Here is a 19,983-nt window from a genome sequence, read left to right as displayed (position 1 = left end):
TTTCAATCTGTTCATTTTATAGTAAAGAAAGCACCAAATTTGGAAAGAACACTTATTTATCCTGATGCTTTGCTGGATTTTGGAAAACTAGCTCCCTAGCCAGAGTTGAAATAGAATGGGACTGGCACAGATGCATCTGCTGTCACAGTCCTTTAAGGAAACGGGGTCCTGAGGGAGAGGACCTGCTTGTACCTGTTCCTGCTGGTGGTGGGGGCGCTGGGGAAGGGGTAGGGAAGGCCACAGGGTCTCGGGGTCAGGGCACTAGTGTCCTTCAAGGCTGATGAAGGGTAGAATAAACAAGTCCTTCCTGTAAAGTAGGAGGAAGCTTCCCTTCTTATCCTGCTGTTCTCAGGTCCCTTCTCTCTCTGTTTCCTTTATCCAAACCTCATAGAATTTTAGCTGGGACACACTTTAGACAGTACTTTGTCTTTTCCTTTAATAGTAAGGTAATGGAGAAGAGGAAAGGGAAAATATCTTGCTCCCTGGTCACAGTGTCAGTGGGTGTCAGAAAGAGGATGGTTCCTTTCCAGTTGGGGACTTCTCCACTGACTGTGCTGTGAGCTACATTTTATGTCACAACTCAGTACACACAGACCATGTAGACATAGGTAGTTCTGGAAAAAAAATTATTATGCACTCTGATTTTGTCCTATTCTGTTTGTATTAAAAGAAAACTTTGAAGAAAAAAAAAGACTTTTGTACTTTAGTGCTGGTTATGAGATTTAAACTGAGGTCACAACTCACTCACTCATCAGTGACAGCCTACAGTAGGAAAGTCAGCAAGCTCGATAACTTTGCTAGGTTGACTAGGGCATTTAATTGGTGTGCTTTAAGTTACAGAATAAAGCAGCTAGGAAAATAAAAGCACCTTCTTTCACACCGCCACCAAACAAATGCTGCATGGGAGACTACATCTGAGGGGGCCGAGGTAACATGCTTCTGGAGAGTAGACGCTTCTGCCCTGTGTGGTTGTGCATTTCTGTTCACTGCAGGAAAGCACTTGGCCAAGAGCCAATGAAGTGGAGGAGGTGGCTCCTCCCTGGATGCCTTCTCAAGGCACATGCGGGAGTCTCCGCATAGACCTTGCAGGGCCATTTTAAACAGGCACGGAGAACTTCTGGGAGCCCAGCATGCAAGGAATTGTTTTCAAGGTCCCAGGTCTGGGGTGATTGTTCTCGTGACTCTACCCAGCTACCCAGTTAGTCCTAATTAGATTAGAGCTGTGTGTCATGAGAGACATGGTATGTGGCACAAATCACTAATTGTTGGTATATGTTTTCCCCCAAGGGGCTTTTTGCCAATAATGGGACATAACAGAAGCTCTCCAGAAAGTGAAATGGAGGTAACTTTGAGGAGGGTAAAGTATTGAGGTGGTCAAAGCAGGGAAAATGCAGAATTCAGATTTCCCTGTCTGTTTCTAGGCGGGCAGGGTCTGGAGCTGGAGGCCTCTGTGGCTTAATGATCTTTATAGACCACTTACCACCATTCAGAAAAAAAGTATGGCAAAAAGGCTACAGGATGAGTCATCCGATGAAGATGAGTCTCCGGACAAAATGTAAGTGATTGGGAACAATTTAGAATTCTTGTCTAAGGTGAGGAAATAATGAATGGTTTAACTGTTCCTTACATGAGTAAAAGCCTTGGCCTTATTTTTTTTTCCCTTAGGCATCAAAATGACGTCAGAATCGAAATACCAGAACCAGCTGCTGAAGACACAGGTGAAGAAAGGGAGTCATAACAACACTTCGTCCCCAGGCTACCTGAAAATAGTGTTAAAAATGTGTACTCAGCATTACTGACAAAATATATATTTTCCTCCTTTTGAAGTATATAAATTTATAACCGACACTAGCAACTAGGTTAGACATTAGACACTAAAACATAACTATTTAAGCCCTGGCTAGGTAGCTCAGTTGGTTAGACTGCAGTGTTTTTCAACTGGTGATCTGTGGACTGGCAGGAGATTTCTGGTGGACCCACAGTGCTTCACATACTGGCAGTTGGAAACCACTGGGTTAGAGTGTTCAAGACACTCCAAGTTTGCAGGTTTGATTCCTGGTCAGCGCACATGAAAGAACCAGCCAATGACTGCATGAATAAGTGGAAAGCAAATCGATGTTTCTTTCTCTCTTGTTCCCTTCCTCTCTGCGTTAGGCTTACTCGCTGGTTTACTGGCTGCAAGCACTTTGCCTGATTAGCGCATGAGCATGTGGCCGTGCCACGTGTGTGTGGTCTGTGTAAGGCTACGGGTGGTGTCCCTCTGGGGCGAGTCTCCCAGATCGCTCTCCCGCCACTGTGAATTGTGGTTTTCCTGCTCCCTTGCCCTTCACTGTGAAAAGCAGTTTTCCTTTGTTTATTTGCTCTTTTCCTTTTTTGTTTATTTGCTTGCCTGTAACCCAGACCAAAGGGTAGTCATACAGGTTCTGGATCACCTGATTGCTGCATATGGGTGGCCGCTGGTCCTTGAAAGTGACAATGGTACCCATTTCATGGGTTTGATGGTGAGGCAATGGGCTCAGGACCTAGGGGTGGACTGGAAGTACCATGTCCCCAATCACCTACAGGTTGCTGGTATCATTGAGCAGTATAATGGACTCTTTTTTTTTAAAATACAGGGACAGAGATAGAGTCAGAGAGAGGGATAGATAGGAACAGACAGACGGGAATGGAGAGAGATGAGAAGCATCAATCATCAGTTTTTCGTTTTGACGAAAAACTTAGTTTGTTCATTGATTGCTTTTTCATATGTGCCTTGACCACAGGCCTCAGTAGACCGAGTAACCCCTTGCTCGAGCTAGCAATCTTGGGTCCAAGCTGGTGAGCTTTTGCGCAAGCCAGATGAGCCTGAGCTCAAGCTGGCAACCTCGGGGTCTCGAACCTGGGTCCTCTGCATCCCAGTCCCAATGCTCTATCCACTGTGCCACCACCTGGTCAGGCATAATGGACTCTTAAAGCAGGGACTGCAGCAGGAGGGGGCACTGGCTCCCTTACTGGATGGGCATGCTGCTTGTGGACAGTATTCCACATTTGAATGGGAGACCTTGATGGGGGTGCCCAGCTCTGGTGGAGGCCCTCCTGCACTGGGCAGCTGCTCCCATCCAGTTGCAGATGTGCACCAAGGACATTTCACTCAAGCCTGGTTTTGGACAGCAGGGCAACGTGCTTTTGCCTGCCCCAACAGCACTCCTTAAAGGCGAACGGCTTCATTGGACATGGCCCTAGACTGTACAGGCACCCTACCTATGATGGGTGGCCTTGTTGGCACCGTGGGGTAGGGGGTTGGAGGTGGACCTCCAGTTAACTCCCTGGGCAACCAGCACCTGGCCACCAATGGTAGAAGTGCATTATTATCCCTTGCATGCTCAGGGAGACAGCATTATGAAGGGGACCTTTGTAATTTCTTTATGGCCCATAGAGTTCTCCCATTTTGATGCACATCTAACCAGCAGATCCTGGTGTGCAGGCCAATAAGGTTTGGTATGACTGCTCAGGTTGGCCTCTAGTACCAGGTACTGTGCTGTCTGCAGACAGAACTCTGGCCTGGATTCTGCAGAAAGGAAAGATTTGCCTCTCTTGGTGCCGCTGACCACTCTATCATTTCGCCCATAGCTGTGTTTGTAGTTCTGTTGCTGTAGATGGTACTGTTTTGGTTTTTGTAATGTACCTCACTCCTCATACAGGGGCCATCATGGAAGAAACCTGTCACGTACATTGTGAGGCGAGCAACCCTGAAGAGGTGGAATGTGGGGCAGCTGTGTTAGGTTTGCTCGCAGGTTTACCAGCTGCAAGCCCTTTGCTTGATTAGTGAGTGAGCATGTGGCAGAGGCACGTGTGCGTAGCCTATATAAGGCTATGGGTGCTTCCCCTGGGTGCCGAGTCTCCAGATCGCTCTCCCACCACTGCGAGATGTCGTTTTCCTTGCTCCCTTGTCCTTACTGTGAATAGCAGATTTTCCTTTATTAGCTCTTTCCCTTTTGTCATTTGTTCGCCTGTCTTTGCTCGCCTCCAATAAACAGGTATGGCCCAACCCTTTCCGGCTCTGCAGTTTCTCTGCCATCTGCCTGAATCCAGTGTGAACCTGCGTGGCCTTGGCCACCAGCATTGCAGATGGACATGCTGCCTTTGGACAGTATGAGAGACCCTGATGGGAGGGGGGCTGTGGCACCTGTGGAAGCCTTCCTACACCAGGAAGCTGTTCCTATCCAGGTGGAGAGATGCACCCAGGACACTGCTGTTTCAAATGACATGGCCCTAGAATGTACAGACCCCCCACCTAAGATGGGTGGCCTTGTTGGCACCATGCGGTGGGGACTTGGAGGTGGGCCTCCAGTTAACTCCCTGGGCAGAGTGCTCAGGGAGACATTGTGAAGGGTACCTTTGTAATTGTCATTTTTGGAATGGATGTAACATACCTATTGTGAGGCAAGCAACCCTAAAGGGGTAGAATGTAGGGCGGTTGTGTTAGGCTTGCTCGCTGGTGTACCAGCTGCAAGCCCTTTGCTTGATTAGTGCGTAAGTGCCTGGCAGAGGCACGTGTCCATAGCCTATGTAAGGCTGTGGGTGGTTGAGCTCGAGAGGGGTGGGGGAATTGCGGATATGCGGATTGTCTGCTTGCCACTTTGAGGGGTTATTTTGCTGTTTGTTTGCCTGAGAGGCGGTTTCTCCTGCCGTGCACTTGTGAGACTTTATTAAACAGAATGACCCAACCCTTTCCGGCTCCGCTGTTTCTCTACTGTCTGCCCGAATCCATTGTGAACCTGCCCGGCCTCTGCCACCGGCATTACACGCATGCACAAATGTGTGCCCTGTCTCAGTGTAGCGGGTTCTCCTCCCTTACAAGCTAGTGGAAAATTCACATTGGATTTTTGGGTTTTCTTTCTTAATTTAAAAAACTTTCAACTGCTGGACAGCTAGCAGGGAGGTGCCGGAGAGACGGTGTAAAGAAGAATGTGTGAGCGCAGTAATTGCACAAGACTTCTCTCCTCAGGCCCTGATTTCAGGAAACACATGGCTGAGCCACTTCTCCATCCCTTTTCCTGCCGCAGCCTCTCCTGACCCCGCTGAGGGTCGGTGTGTGCTGCTCGGCACCCTCCCGCTCAGCTGGCACCCAACCCCCAAGTGACAATGCACAGGTTCCTCCGCTCCTTCTGCAAGGAGCCGCGTTGCTAGATCATGTAGTAAGTCAGTGACTTAAATACCTGAAAGAGTAAAAGAAATTCTGAATGAACAAGCTTCGATAATCGACCTAAATGACCACAAAGGAACGCTGGTGGTTTAGCAATCTGAGATGGAGAATGGTGCCAGCCATGCAGGGGACAATGGCACACAGTCCCCCAGTGGGTCAGAGGACTGGGAAACAGCCCAGTGTGTCTGTGGTGGGAGAAAGCAGGGGAGACGCAGAGTTCACATTGTTTTGTCTGTTTCCTAGGAGGGCGATTCTTGGAGCAGGCAGCTGCTTTGGCTTAGGGATATGTATAGACTTCTCCATGCCACAGCTATGAAAAACATAGCACAGAAGCTACATGACAAGGATTTGTGTGATGAGGATGAGATTGTGAATAAGGATAAAGGGTAAATGATTGGGACAATTTAGAATTCTTACCTAAATGGTTAGGGAGTGTGGCGCAGCTGTGTTAGGCTTGCTTGCTGGTTTACTGGCTGCAAGTGCTTTGCCTGATTGGTGCGTGAGCACTTGGCAGTGCCAGGTGTGTGTGGCCTAGGTAAGGTTACGGGTGCTTGTGCTCAGGGGGATTGCAGATGGCAGATTGTGGATTGCCTGCCCGCCACTGCGAGGGGTCATTTTTGCTGTTTGTTTGAGAAGCAGTTTTCCCCTGCCTGTTTGCTTCTACACCGTTGTGAGACTTTATTAAATGGTAATGGCCCACAGCTTTCTGGCTCCACAGTTTTTCTGCTGTCTGCCCGAAACCAGTGTGGACCTTCCTGGCCTCAGCCACCAGCATTACAGAGAGGGTTCCAGGCAGAGGGAACGGGCCTCCAGTTTCTACCTGGTGTGTTCATTGGCTGATGCCCTTCTCTTGGTGCCTGCCCGAGTTACCTTCCGAAGTTCCCTATGGAGAATGGAAAACAGGTGTTTTTCTTTTTGTCGAGCCAGCGCATATTTACTGTTTAGTGTCCAGCCTGGGAATGGGGGTCAGTGAAGTGTTGGGAACCCAGGAGTGAGGAGAAACTAATGGGATCATCCCCAGATGACTTCCTGTCTCATTTTATTAGCTCAGCAGCTAGCTAGCTCAGCAGGTACCAGCCAACCACGAAAACCAGACTCCCCTTTTCTAATGAGATGATTTCTTTCATCAAGGAGTTTCCATGTCAGCGGAGCAGATGATGTAAACGTGATGCGTTCCTGGCAGGCTCCCTCTCTACAGGAGCTCTAGCCATGGGACGCATGGTCCCTGACTAAGTCTGGCCTCAGCGGCTGAAAGCTTGGGGATCGAGTAAACTCTGTTATTATTCTGCTTGTAAGTTTCCCCTCAAAACAAGCAAACCCTACTTCATATTTGCACATTTATCCTCTTTGTGTGACAGGGGTTCAAGGAGTTTTGTGCCCATGAAAATCTATGGGTGGTTGGTATGGGAAGCATTATGGTAGAAGGGAAGACTTGGGGACTGGAGACAGAGTCCCCAACCATTACAAGGGCAAATTCATTTATAGGTCAGCTCAGAGGATCTCAACTCAGTCTAGCTGAAATGCTGTATCATACAGTGTATTGATTGTCTGGTGCTATGTAACAGATCACATGAAAATAGCAGCTTAAAACAATAAACATTCCTCACAATTTCTGTGAGTCAAGGATTTAGAAGTGCTTTGGGAAATTCTGGTTCTGGGTCACTCACGTGGTACTCAAGATATTGGCCAAGGCTGCAGTCATCTGATGGCCTGACTGAGGCTGGAGGGTCCACTTTCAAGGTGGATCAGTCACGTGGCTGCCAAGGTTGTGCCTGTTGTTGGAGAGAAGCCTCAGTTCCTTCCATATGGATCTATTTATACTGCTCACAGAAATTAGGGGATATTTCAAAATGAATTATGAAGTGATTAAAATTTTTTTAATTTTTTTTATTAAACAAGAACATCAGAAAAGCAAGTGACAATGAAAAGAAAGTTGTTCAATTATGCAAATGAGATGCAAATCCAACTTTTATTTCATTGATGAAAATGCACTGTACAAAAGGCTGAAAGTACTGGAGTATCTGCATGTTCCCTGACCCCCTAATTTTTGTGTATATATGAATTTGCTTGTATAGGCATAGACTCTTTTTGGAAGGATACTCAGAAACTGGTGATGGTAGGTGTTCTGGGTGAAGAAATTAGATGGCTGTTGGACAGAGATGGAAGAGGGACTTATGTGATTTTTACATTTTTCTTCTTCCTCTTTTTTATTAAGTGGAATGTGGGGAGGCAGAGACAGACTCCCACATGCGCCTTGACTGGGATCCACCCAGCAAGCCCTCTACCAGGCGATGCTCTGCCCATCTGGGGCTGCTGCTCCGTTGCTCTGCAACTGAGCTATTTTAGCACCTGAGGCAAGGCCATGAAGCCATTCTCAGCACCCAGGGCCAACTTGCTCAAACCATTCAATCCATGGCTGCAGGAGGAAAAGAGAGAGCTGGGGTGTGTGTGGAGAAACAGATAATCGCTTCTCTTGTGTGTCCTGACCAGGAATCGAACCTGGGACTTCACACATCAGCAGCTTATGTTCTACCACTGAGCCAACTGGCCAGGGCCCTCTTTGTTTTTAATCGTGGTAAAGTACACATACCATAAAATTTACCATCTTAATTATTTTTAGTGCACAGTTCTGTGGCATTAAGTGCACTCACACTGTTGTGCAACTATCATGACCATCCATCTGCAGACATTTTTATCTTGCAAAACTGAAACTTGACCAATTTCTGCTCCCCCAGCCCTTGGCAACCACCACTCTACTTCCTGTTTTTGTGAATCTGACCACTCTGGCACCTTCTACAAGGGGATCGTACAGTAATTGCTCCCTGGGGCTAAGTATTCAACTTTAAATTCTCAGTATTCACCAATACTCTAGTACTTTAGAAATCCAAGCCAAGCTTCGAAAATCCAAATTTTTATACTGTTTTCATTGTAGCATTATTTAGATATAGAAGCAACTCAAGAAACCATCAACAGACAAATGGATAAGAGAAAGTTGTGGCACACATGTACAATAGAATATTGCTCAGTCATAAAAACGATTGAAATCTTACCATTTGCCACCACATAGATAGACCTAGAGGGTTTTACGCTAAGTGAAATAAGTCAGACAGAAAGACAAGTACCATATGATTTCACTTATATGTGGAATCTAAAGAAAAAAGCAAAGACTCATAGATACAGTGAACAGACTGATTGGCAGAGGGGATGGCTGTTCGGTGGCTGGCTGGGTGAAATGGTGAAGGGATTAATAAGTACAAATCAGTAGTTACAATACAGTCAAGGGATGTAAATTACAGCATAGGGAATATAGTCAAAAGTAACGATGGTGCCAGGTGGGTACTAGAAGTATTGAAGAAATACTTTGTAAAATATATGATTGCCTAAACACTATGCTCTACATCTAAAAGTAATACAAAATGGTATTGAATATAGACTATAACTGAAAAATAAACAAAAAAAAAAGCTATATTTTTATGCTTTGTGTACATTTTTTTTGCCATCAAGAGTCAACAGAGTGCTTTTCAGGCTTTAATGCAGGCATCCCCAAACTGCGGCCCCCTGAGGCCACTTATCTGGCCCCCGCTGCACTTCCAGAAGGGGCACCTCTTTCATTGGTGGTCAGTGAGGGGAGCACTGTATGTGGTGGCCCTCCAACGGTCTGAGGGACAGTGAACTGGCCCCCTGTGTAAAAAGTTTGAGGACCCCTGCTTTAATGTAAGTATAACGCAATACAAATATAACTGCCCAAATCTTCTTGTAATAAGGACAGATTTCACGTAAGTGTTGCCAGAACCATAGCCGACCTCATGGTGGCACTCCAGCATTGTTAGACTGAAAGGCTCTGGACTCATCTTACTAACCTCTAAGTGAGCAGTTCACATTGAAGCAAAAAGTTGGTTTGAACTCTTATGTCCATAGACCCCCACAATTAAACTTCCTAAGGAGAATTTACAGGGGAGGATATGCTTTTCTGTTTTTAAATCTGCTCTATCTTAAGGCTGGATTAACAGTACAGGTGTTCAAAATTAACCAAAGTAATATCCTCATTATTAATATCTAGCATTTATTAGTGTCTTAAATATGTGAATACAGTTTTCAGTACCTTTCATATTCCATGAGCTCAATAAACCCTCACAACAACCCTATGAGATCAATAATCTTGTTTTTCTGAGGATAAAACTGAGGCTCAAAGATATTAAGGAGCTTATTTCGCAAATCACATAGGCAGTAAGGAGACATGTTGCATTTTTATACAATCTGTCTGATTCCAGAAGTTAAGCTCTTTAAACAAAGCTGCACTGCCTCATATTAATTTTTTGGTATTTTGCTTCATATTATTGATGCCAAGATTAAAACAGTAACAAATGAAAAGTGGTTTCCTTCAGAAATACATTGTTTGGCATGGCATGATTTATTTATTTTTTAGTTTTTCCCATTGAGAGACAGAGAGAGAGAGGGAGAGGAAAAAGGAAAAAAAAAAAGCATCAATTCATTGTTCCACTTAGTTGTGCAGCCATTGATTGCTTCTTGTATGGTCCCCGACCAGGGCTTGAACCAGCATCCTTTGGGTGTAGCTGGCACCATCAGGGATCAAGCCAGCGACCCTGGGATTGAACTGGTGACTTTGGCCCTCTAGGACCATGCTCTATATTCATTGTGCCACTGGCCAGCACATATTTGAAGCCTCTTACTGAAACATTTTGCCACATAAGAGAAACAAGATATTTACATAGCACTAAAGTATGTCTCACAAGGTATTTATCAATTACAAAGAGAAAATAAATTTACAGTAGTGAAACCTTGCAGATATTATGTTAATTAAATAATCAAAATATAAATAATAAAGGGACTATGGTAAAATATCAGTATTTGTGCCAGAGAGATTCTTTTCCTTTTAGAGGGGAAAAACCAAAGAGACAAGGGAGGCTTTGTTGACATCATTGGTCAGCAATGAAGCCTATCTCTGATCTCCATCTGTAAAAGCCCAAATTCCACAAAGATTTCCAAATAAAACATTTACCTTTCTAAGGGGTGGGTGAACCATAGGTTCTATAAAAAGAAAGACTCCCAAAGGAAAACACAGTAACAAACTCCAGAATAATGTTAGTATACTGAGCATAGATTCTAAAGGTGGGAGTTAGTTTTCCTTCTACATTATTTAATCATAGGGGTCAAATCATATTTATAAAGCATTTTTAAAATGCCTTACAGACTTTGAAACCAAAAAGCTTTTCTGCATTTTGGGGATTACTATCAGCATTTTGTATATTCTCAGCCGAAGATAATTACCAATGGTTTTTTGTTGGGTTTTTTTTTTTTTTTTTTTTTTGTATTTTTCTGAAGTTGGAAACGGGGAGGCAGTCAGACAGACTCCCGCATGCGCCCGACCGGGATCCACCCGGCATGCCCACCAGGGGACGATGCTCCGCCCATCTGGGCCCTTGCTCTGTTGCATCCAGAACCATTCTAGTGCCTGAGGCAGAGGCCACAGAGCCATCCTCAGCGCCCAGGCCGTCTTTGTTCCAATGGAGCCTTGGCTGCGGGAGGGGAAGAGAGAGACAGAGAGAAAGGAGAGGGGGAGGGGTGGAGAAGCAGATGGGTGCTTCTCCTGTGTGCCCTGGCTGGGAATCAAACTCGGGACTCCTGCATGCCAGGCTGATGCTCTACCACTGAGCCAACCGGCCAGGGCCACCAATGTATTTTTTAAAAGGCATGTTCTTTTAGTGAGAAGGAGATGTGTGGAGAAGCCTTTTGTTCAATGTGTTGGTGTGTGCATGATTTACAGTGTAGTTAAGCGGCCCTGTTGCCCCAGCAGACCAACTTCATCATGTGTCCAGTGACTTCAGATCATCAGTTCTGCTGGGAACAAATACCTCCTTAGGGATGTAAGAATATCATATCCCTGATCGTTCCCACAAGCGGAATATGACCCATTCTTATATAACAGTTGTTTTTCAGATCGAAGGGATTTTGCCCCTTATTATTTTAAGTGAGAGGAGGGGAGAAAGAGACTTCCACATGCACCCCGACTAGGATCCACCTGGCAACCCGCGTCTGGGGCTGATGGCTTGAATCAACTGAGAGGGGAAGAGAAAGAGACAGAGGAGGGAGAGGGGAAGAGAATTATTGCTTCTCCTGTGTGCCTTGACTAGGGATTGAACCTAGGACTTCTGCACGCTGGGCTGATGCTCTATCTACAGAGCCAACTGGCCAGGACCTTGCCCCTTATTTTTTACATCATTACCCTTGGAGCTAAAATCCAATTACAAATATTGATTGACTTATGACCACTTGACTTTACGACCACAATCGCTAGCCACGACTGCTCTGTGTCTGGCAGCGCGAGTGTTGCCCAGCTGGGCGTAGGACAGTGTGGACCAGCTTCCGGCAGCACTACCATCTCCGTGTGCACCACTATTTCAACTCTTATCCCAGACTCGGTACAGCAATTTGTGTTTTGTGTCTCGGATATTTTTCATCATACCCCTCCCAAGATGTCTACCAAGAGGAAATTGTCTTTGCAAATATTAAACCAGTTGTACTGGTAATGCAGTGTTTTACTTAAACCTGATGAATATAAAAACAAACAAAATGGCGTAGAGATTATACAAATGGCATAAAATGAACAAAGAAAATTATATAACAATAATGAAAGAAAATATGATAAAATATGACTTAAAGATTTTTATAACATCATTTCACAGTACTGTACAGATAGCCTACTCAACTTATGACCAAATTGTGTTACAACTGGTCTGTCAGAACCAATCATGGTCGTAAGTCAAGCACTAGCTATAAATAAATACAAAGCAAATCTAATATTACTTAGGAAGGATTTTGTTATTCAGTAGCTAATCATTGGAACATGTTTGTTAAGCTATAATTGTGCTGCTTAAAAGATATACAAAGTCACCCTGGCCGGTTGGCTCAGCGGTAGAGCGTCGGCCTAGCATGCGGAGGACCCGGGTTCGATTCCCGGCCAGGGCACACAGGAGAAGCGCCCATTTGCTTCTCCACCCCTCCGCCGCGCTTTCCTCTCTGTCTCTCTCTTCCCCTCCCGCAGCCAAGGCTCTATTGGAGCAAAGATGGCCCGGGTGCTGGGGATGGCTCTGTGGCCTCTGCCCCAGGCGCTAGAGTGGCTCTGGTCGCAACATGGCGACGCCCAGGATGGGCAGAGCATCGCCCCCTGGTGGGCGTGCCGGGTAGATCCTGGTTGGGCGCATGCGGGAGTCTGTCTGACTGTCTCTCCCTGTTTCCAGCTTCAGAAAAATGAAAAGAAAAAAAAAAAAAGATATACAAAGTCTGATAATTCAAAACGTAAAATCAAAATACCTATGTAGACAAACAGGTAATGAACATTATCCAAAAAATACTTTAAGTCTCTATATCAAAATCTTATTAGGAATCTAAAAAATCCTTCAAAGTGTCTACTTTTGGCCCAGCAACCCTACTTCTAGGAACTTAACCTAAGTAAACATCTCCAACCATATGAAAATACTTATGCACAAGGTTAATTATTGCAGCATTGTTTGTAGTTGAAAAACATTAAAGACAACCTAAATACTCATGTAGAGGACAGTGGTTGGATAAACTATGGTACAAACACATTATAAAACACTATACATCTGTAAAAAAAAATGAAATGAAGATTTCTGCCAACTGCTATGGATTTTAGTGAAGTACAAAGAGTATCAAAGTATGCTTTTTTTTATGTAATATAAAAAGGGAAGGGACAGAACACACATGTGACTGTTTTTTGATCAAAAAGGAAACAGGAAGGATAAACAAGAAACTAATCACATGGGTTACTTACAGGCGGTGGGTGCGAGTGAAGGCACCGAGGAGAGGCCGGAGTGGTCTTTCTCTTGAATGTTCTTTTGTGTGTGGTTCTCCCTTTTGGAGCCATGTTAACGATTCATATACTAAAAATAAAACACACACGAATAGGGGAATCCTAAATTGGAATACAAACAAGCCAACCTAACAGTTTCAAACACATCATATAATCACACTGAAAAGCAGGTGTGCATAGGGGCGAGGGGGAACTAACTCAACCCAAGTAACTTTAGAATACCACTTATTTCACTCTACACTTTGAGACTAAAGAAAAATACAAATTGCAAATAAATATTAAACTCTAATTGGGTTTTATTGCCATAATTTAGGTTATTTTGGGATAGCAATTCCTTTTATTTTAGGGGTGAGGAGGGGTGATAGGCAGACTCCCATATGCACCCCAACTGGGACCCACCCAGCAGCCTGTCTTGGGCTGATGCTTGAGTACCAAGCTATTTTTTAGCACCTGAGGCTGATGTGCTCAGGCTAACTGAGCTATCCTAAGTGCCCGGGGCCATGCTTCTCCTGTGTACCCTGACCAGGAATCAAACCTGGCATGTCCATACACCACGCTGATGCTCTATACACTGAGCCACTGGCTGGGGCTGCAGTAACAATTCTAAAACTAGTTTCTGTATATTCTAGGATTGGGTAAAGAAGTAAATATATGACTTTTCTCACTGAGACAAAAGAGAGTTACAAATATGGACAGAGAGAAGAATAGCATTAAGTCTATAGATTGGATTAGATTTGTATGTGACAGTATGAACTTATAGTTTTTAATATACAGAGATATAGATGTGTGTATACATATATATCCTAGCTATGTTCATTGGGAGAGCCCAGAAGCAATGAACACACCTAGAACCCAGAACTTGGTTTCTAAATTCTGTGTGCTATTTACAGAAACCAGAGCTTCTTGGAGAATTGGCCAATTCTAGCACTAGAACTGGGAAAGAACAAGGTGAATTTTAAACATTAAGCTAGTAAGTTAGGAAGTGCTCAAAGAATGGTGAGACTTGTCAAAATGACAAAGTAAGTCATCAACAAAACAAAGAGGCAACCTCCTGAAAGGGAGAAGATATTTGTGAATGATATATCTGATAAGAGGTTAATATCCCAAATATATAAATAACTCATACAAACAATCTGATTAAAAATGCGCAGAGTACATAAACAGACATTTCTCCAAAGAGGACATGCAGATAGCTAACATAACAATGACAAGATGCTGAACATCATTAATCGTAAGGGAAATGCAAATCAAAACCACAGTGAGATATCACCTCACACCTGTCAGGAGGGCTATTATCAGTCAACAAACAAGTGTTGGTGAGAAAGTGGTGAAAAGGGAATCCCTGTGCATTTTTGGTGGGATTGTAAATTGGTGCAGCCACTATGGAAAAGAGTATAGATGTTCTTCAAAAAATTAAAAATAGAACTACCATATGATCCAGAAATGCCACTTCTGGGTATTTATCTGGAGAAATTGAAAACACTAATTCAAAAAGATAAATGCAACCCTACATGCATTGCAGCATTATTAACAATAGCCAAGATATGGAAGCAATTTAGGTATCCATCAGCAGATGAATAGATAAAGAAGATGTGGGACATATATATAGTGAAATATTACTTATCCAAAAAAAAAATCTTGCCATTTGTAACAACATGGATGGACCTAGAGGAGATTATGCTAAAATAAATAAGTCAGACAGAGAAAGATAAATACTATATGATTTCTCTTATAGTGGAATCTATAAAATAAAATAAGTGAACAAACAAAGCAGAAACAAACTCAGAAATATAGAAGACAAACTCATTGATACAACTGTTTGATGGAAGAGGGTTAAAGGGTGGGTGAAAAGGTGAAAGGTATTAACAAGTATAAATTATCAGTTATTAAGATAGTTATGGGGATGTACAGCATAGGGAATGTAGTCAATAATATCATAATAACTATGTATTGTGCTAGAAGGGTACTAGACTTTTTGTGGTGACCATTTTGTAAAGTACATATCTGTCTAGTCATTCTGCTGTAAACCTGAAACTAATATAGTATTTTCAACTGTAATTGAAAAAAATGTTAATGCTTGAAATATAAAAAAAATACAAACACAAAAAGTGACAAAGAGCTATACTGAAAGTACTTCAAGTAGCCATAGCTGAGACAATCATAAAAATAAATAATGGTAGAAACATATTATAATCTGTTAAGTAAAATGAGAATACATAGCATATAAATAAATAAAAGAGTAAATATATAAATGTGGGAGAAGAAAAAGTGAGTACTTACAGTAGAGTGTCAACCATAAAGTAGGAGGAATCATGGAATTAGAAAATCACTATTTGGCAAATGTCAGAATAATCATTAAATCATCGATAGATGGTTAAACTAATGTGTGAAATTTGGATGAGCAATGTTAATCCAAATTCAGAGGGACCCGAAATATGGAAGACAGGAGCAAGGTCCGTCGTGTACACATTAAAGCTTTATTGTCTAGCTTGGCCAAGCGGCGGGAACTCCGACAGAAATCTGACGGAGAGCACGCCGGCCCTTTGTTCTACTTAGTTTTTATAGTTTTGTAAGTGGGAAGTACAGAAGCAAAAATTGTAATTAGGAGCCCTTTACCACTATTGGTTATAGTCATATGTCCTTTAACATGATAGGACCACGTTCAATTTGCAAGCCATACATCATTTTGGAAAAAACAAAATTTACAAGTCAACACAATGGTAGATATCTCTTTACATATTAAAAGGCCTTCCTATATTTTCTAATGTTCATCCACCATCTCTCTGTCCAGAGTCAGACGTATTAACCACATGCATTTACATAAGAGAGGTAGTTTCCGTGGGGACAAATGCCCACAAATGGCTCATAGTTATAAGAAAAGGTTTATTTTGGCTTTTCCCTTCCTGCACCTGGCTAGCCATTCACTCCTTTCCCCACAGGTGTGGTGGAATGTCAGGGAATCTATGCTTTCCTTCCCTTTTCATTTACAATACAATGACAAGAGCCATCCTGGTTATGCTAATCACACAGTACAGAGACTACTCTCACAATTTCTCTGCACACCTTAACCCAAATTAATAAAATGTTCTCCAAGCCTCCTAAAATATTAATATTAATTCTGTAGCCTTTTGGTACTTTACAACATCTGCAGGTGAAATGGCTCAGTGGCTCCTCAAGCAACAGGATCTCTATAAGGTAATTAAGGGTTTTCTCACTTGATAGTTCTTAATTTCAAAGAGAAAAGTAGTAAGTCTACAGTGGAGAAATTTGCCAGATGCCATGTAACAAAATGATCTAAGTAAATGATAAAGCAAATATGTTAAATACCAATATTTGGGAAATCTTGGTGAGGGGTTTACAAGAAATTTTTTGTACTACTTTTTACCACTTTTCTATAAGTCTCAAATTATGTCAAAATAAAAAATTAAAAAGGAAGGTAATTAAAGCATTTCCTAGGAGTGTTCTAAGCTACATCAAGAGAAAGGCTGTAATTAACATAATAGGAAGCAAATTCTGCTGCCCCCTTAGCAGAACAGCGTATGGAAAGCCATCATTGGAAGTGGGGTGACAGGAGGGCAAAACACTTATTAGATGTTCCTTTTCACAAAAATTTTAAAATACATCGTTTTTGTTTTTTTTTTAATTTGTAAACCCATTGGAAAAGAGTTTTGATAGGACTTTTGAAAAACCTCTGTCATGTACCAGGGATAAATTCTGTTTCTAGTCATAAAAAATAAAAGATTGGATAAACACTTCATCCAATCTCTAGGAGACTTAAAAATCAATAAATCACCTGACCAGGCAGTGGTGCAGTGGATGGGGCATTGGATTGGGACACAGAGGACACAGGTTTTAAACCCCAAGGTTGCCAACTTAAGAGTGGGCTCACCAGCTTGAGTGCAGGGTCACTGGCTTCAGCATAGGATCATAGACATGACCCCATGGTCACTGGCTTGAGCTCAGGGTCACTGGCTTGAGCAAGGGGTCACTTGCTCTGCTGTAGCCCCCCCCCCCCCATCAGGGCACATATGAGAAAGCAATCAATGAACAACTAGGGAGCCGCAACAAAGAATTGATTCTTGTCTCTCTCCCTTCCTGTCTGTCTGTCCCTATCTGTCCCTCTCTCTGTCTCACTCTCTCTGTCACAAAAAAAATCAATAAATTAAAAATTTAGAAATAAAATAATTTCTGTTCTCTTCCCAGATAGTAAACTTAATTAGAAAATTCTGATTATAATGGCAGTTATAAAGTTTTAATGATACTGATGCAGAGACATACTCCAAACTGTATTTTTCTTCTTACATAAAGAAAAGTATATAATCATTGAAAAAACTGTCCTAGGTAATGAAGTGATAATATGACTACTGTGATGACTGGAAAAATACTATTCTCAACATTATTTATATTTGTTCGTCCTTTAATCTCACTGCAACCTTGAAGGAGATGCTACTATTAAACTCAGTTTACAATTGAGAAAACTGAGGTTCTCAAACTTTCTTGACTAACTGTGCTCTCAGTGTCCCAGTACTTTTTGCATGGCAACTCAGGCCAAAAGAAACACCTAATAATTCCATTGATTAAGTTGTTTGAGCCAAATATCTTAACACAGATTTATGATTTCACGATTTAGTAGCCATCGAAAAATGCATATAAATTGAAAGAGAAAATAGTATTCTTAGCCTGTTGAGTGCCGCGCACATCTCAAACCTTGAGCTCCAATTGGACACTGCCATGCTCATTTCCTGCTCCGCTCTGATGTTCACACAGCACTTGAGTTTCATCATAGCAACTGCAGAAAATCTAGCTTTGCCAAGATATGTTATCATCAAAACATAACAGTTTAGCCTGACCAGGTGGTGGCGCAGTGGATAGAGCGTCGGTCTGGGATGCGGAGGACCCAGGTTGGAGACCCCAAGGGTGCCAGCTTGAGCGCAGGCTCATCTGGTTTGAGCAAAAGCTCACCAGCTTGGACCCAACGTCACTGGCTCAAGCAGGGGTTACTCAGTCTGCTGAAGGCCCGTGGTCAAGGCACATAAAAAAAAAAATAATAGTTTAATGTTGAAATGATGATCTCACATAATTTTCAACAGAGGTGTTACCCTTGAAAATTTAAAATATTTCATGTTTTTCCCATGGACATGCTGCTGGGGCACCCTGGGGTGCCTTGGGGCACAGTTTGAGAACTATGGATCTAACTGTTTTGAGGATACAATTTTTGGAGAAAAATCAAGATCAGGTTGTCATAGTTGATATTTAAAAATCAGTATAAATGTTAAAATTGTATAAAGAATTAATATTTTTAAAGTCTTGCTCTCCGTGTGTCTTTTAAATGCATGTCTCTTTTTGTGGCAGCTCTATAACTTCATTTGACAATCAACAGTTAGTTCTTATCCACAGTAACTGTTTGTAGATTTTTTAAAGTGGTGACAAAGCATGCAGGTGACCAACGTGCAGAGCTCGTTTGGGTAACCTTCGATCTCATTACGTTTTCTGGAGAACTGAACCCAGATATGGTATTGGACATTCCTTATTCCTCTGGTCCAGACAGCTTTGTTGAGCCTGGTGTCAGTGCACGCACCTGGAGTTCCCATTCCCTTCAGGGCAAATTCCATAATCTCTGAGTGACCGAAGGGCATGCTTCTTGAAACCCACTCTATGGAGGAGCTTGTAAACGTTGATGGTGTATTCTCTGGTCACTATCTCACTGATGGCAGAATGGCCCTCCTTGCCACTCTTCTTTGCAGGAGCCATTTTCAGGCCCAAGTTGAAAAGAAAGTAAATGCATGTGTTTTATTGTTTTGTCTAGTTGCTTTGGGATGGACTTCTATCTTACATAAAACAAAACAGAAACAATCATCTGACATGAACAATCAACTATTAACATCATGTAGGTCAAAGGTAAATGGTTGCATAGAAAAAGTGAGAAGCAAGGACAGTATATAATAAATGTTTCAGCCGATATACATGTAATAAAAATATTTTATAACACCAACCACATCAGGTGAACTCAAGGAGATTTGCAAGTTTAATTGAACCTTTCTTTTAAACAAATTCACTACTTGAAATTTTGAATGTTCTGAACCAATGTATAAGGAACTTGATTTTTTTTTTTTTGTATTTTTCTGAAGCTGGAAACAGGGAGAGACAGTCAGACAGACTCCCGCATGCGCCCGACCGGGATCCACCCGGCACGCCCACCAAGGGCAACGCTCTGCCCACCAGGGGGCGATGCTCTGCCCTTCTGGGGCATCGCTGTGCCACGACCAGAGCCACTCTAGCGCCTGGGGCAGAGGCCAAGCAGCCATCCCCAGCGCCCAGGCTATCCTTGCTCCAATGGAGCCTCGGCTGCGGGAGGGGAAGAGAGACACAGAGAGGAAGGAGGGGGGTGGTGGAGAAGCAAATGGGCGCTTCTCCTATGTGCCCTGGCCGGGAATCGAACCCTGGTCCCCCACACGCCAGGCCGACGCTCTACCGCTGAGCCAACCAGCCAGGGCCAAGGAACTTGATTTTTTATGAAAGAAGATTATCTGATAGTCCGTCATACATTTAAAGTATGATGCGGTTCACTGAAATTAAGATGTATGCCTAATTTTTTGAACATATTATTTTATAAAGTATCTCTATATTGTTTACATTGCATTCTGAGTTTTCTTTTAGGAGGATAAGATGCAAAACACTATCTTCTAAACTGTATATAAAGGGAAACTGAGAGAGAAAAGTAGTGAGTTTATCTAGCATTGCACAGAAAAAAGTCAGAAGGCATCACTTATTCATATGGGCTATAAAAATGCATGTAATAAATCAGGTATGGCGTGTTAGTATTTAACAGCCATAGTTCCTTTCACAATAAGGTGAGGATATATAACAATAAATAAAAATCAAAAGTGCCCATTTTACATGATCTTGTATTTGAGTTAGTGTATATAATTTTTGCCCAAGAATTAAA

At 42.7% G+C, this 19,983-nt stretch overlaps 1 protein-coding gene and 1 pseudogene across 1 annotated transcript in view; one reads left to right on the top strand and one right to left on the bottom strand.

The window, feature by feature from the left end:
- The window catches only part of LOC136392247 (leucine-rich repeat-containing protein 37A-like), a 50,733-nt gene extending 45,759 nt beyond the window's left edge, over nucleotides 1-4,974 (top strand). The window contains exons 13-15 of the mRNA XM_066364305.1: nucleotides 1,288-1,342; nucleotides 1,422-1,555; nucleotides 1,666-4,974. Of these exons, the coding sequence (XP_066220402.1) occupies nucleotides 1,288-1,342; nucleotides 1,422-1,555; nucleotides 1,666-1,738 (262 nt within the window). The 3' untranslated portion in view covers nucleotides 1,739-4,974. The remainder of the gene's footprint in view (nucleotides 1-1,287; nucleotides 1,343-1,421; nucleotides 1,556-1,665) is intronic.
- A 13,443-nt stretch (nucleotides 4,975-18,417) lies between these two features.
- Nucleotides 18,418-18,788, bottom strand: LOC136393571 (large ribosomal subunit protein eL31-like; annotated as a pseudogene).
- Between the last annotated feature and the right edge of the window lie 1,195 nt (nucleotides 18,789-19,983).

Source organism: Saccopteryx leptura, chromosome 2 (assembly GCF_036850995.1).
Source record: "Saccopteryx leptura isolate mSacLep1 chromosome 2, mSacLep1_pri_phased_curated, whole genome shotgun sequence".
Taxonomy (NCBI): Eukaryota; Metazoa; Chordata; class Mammalia; order Chiroptera; family Emballonuridae; genus Saccopteryx; species Saccopteryx leptura.
This window is presented reverse-complemented; position numbering and strand designations above follow the sequence as displayed.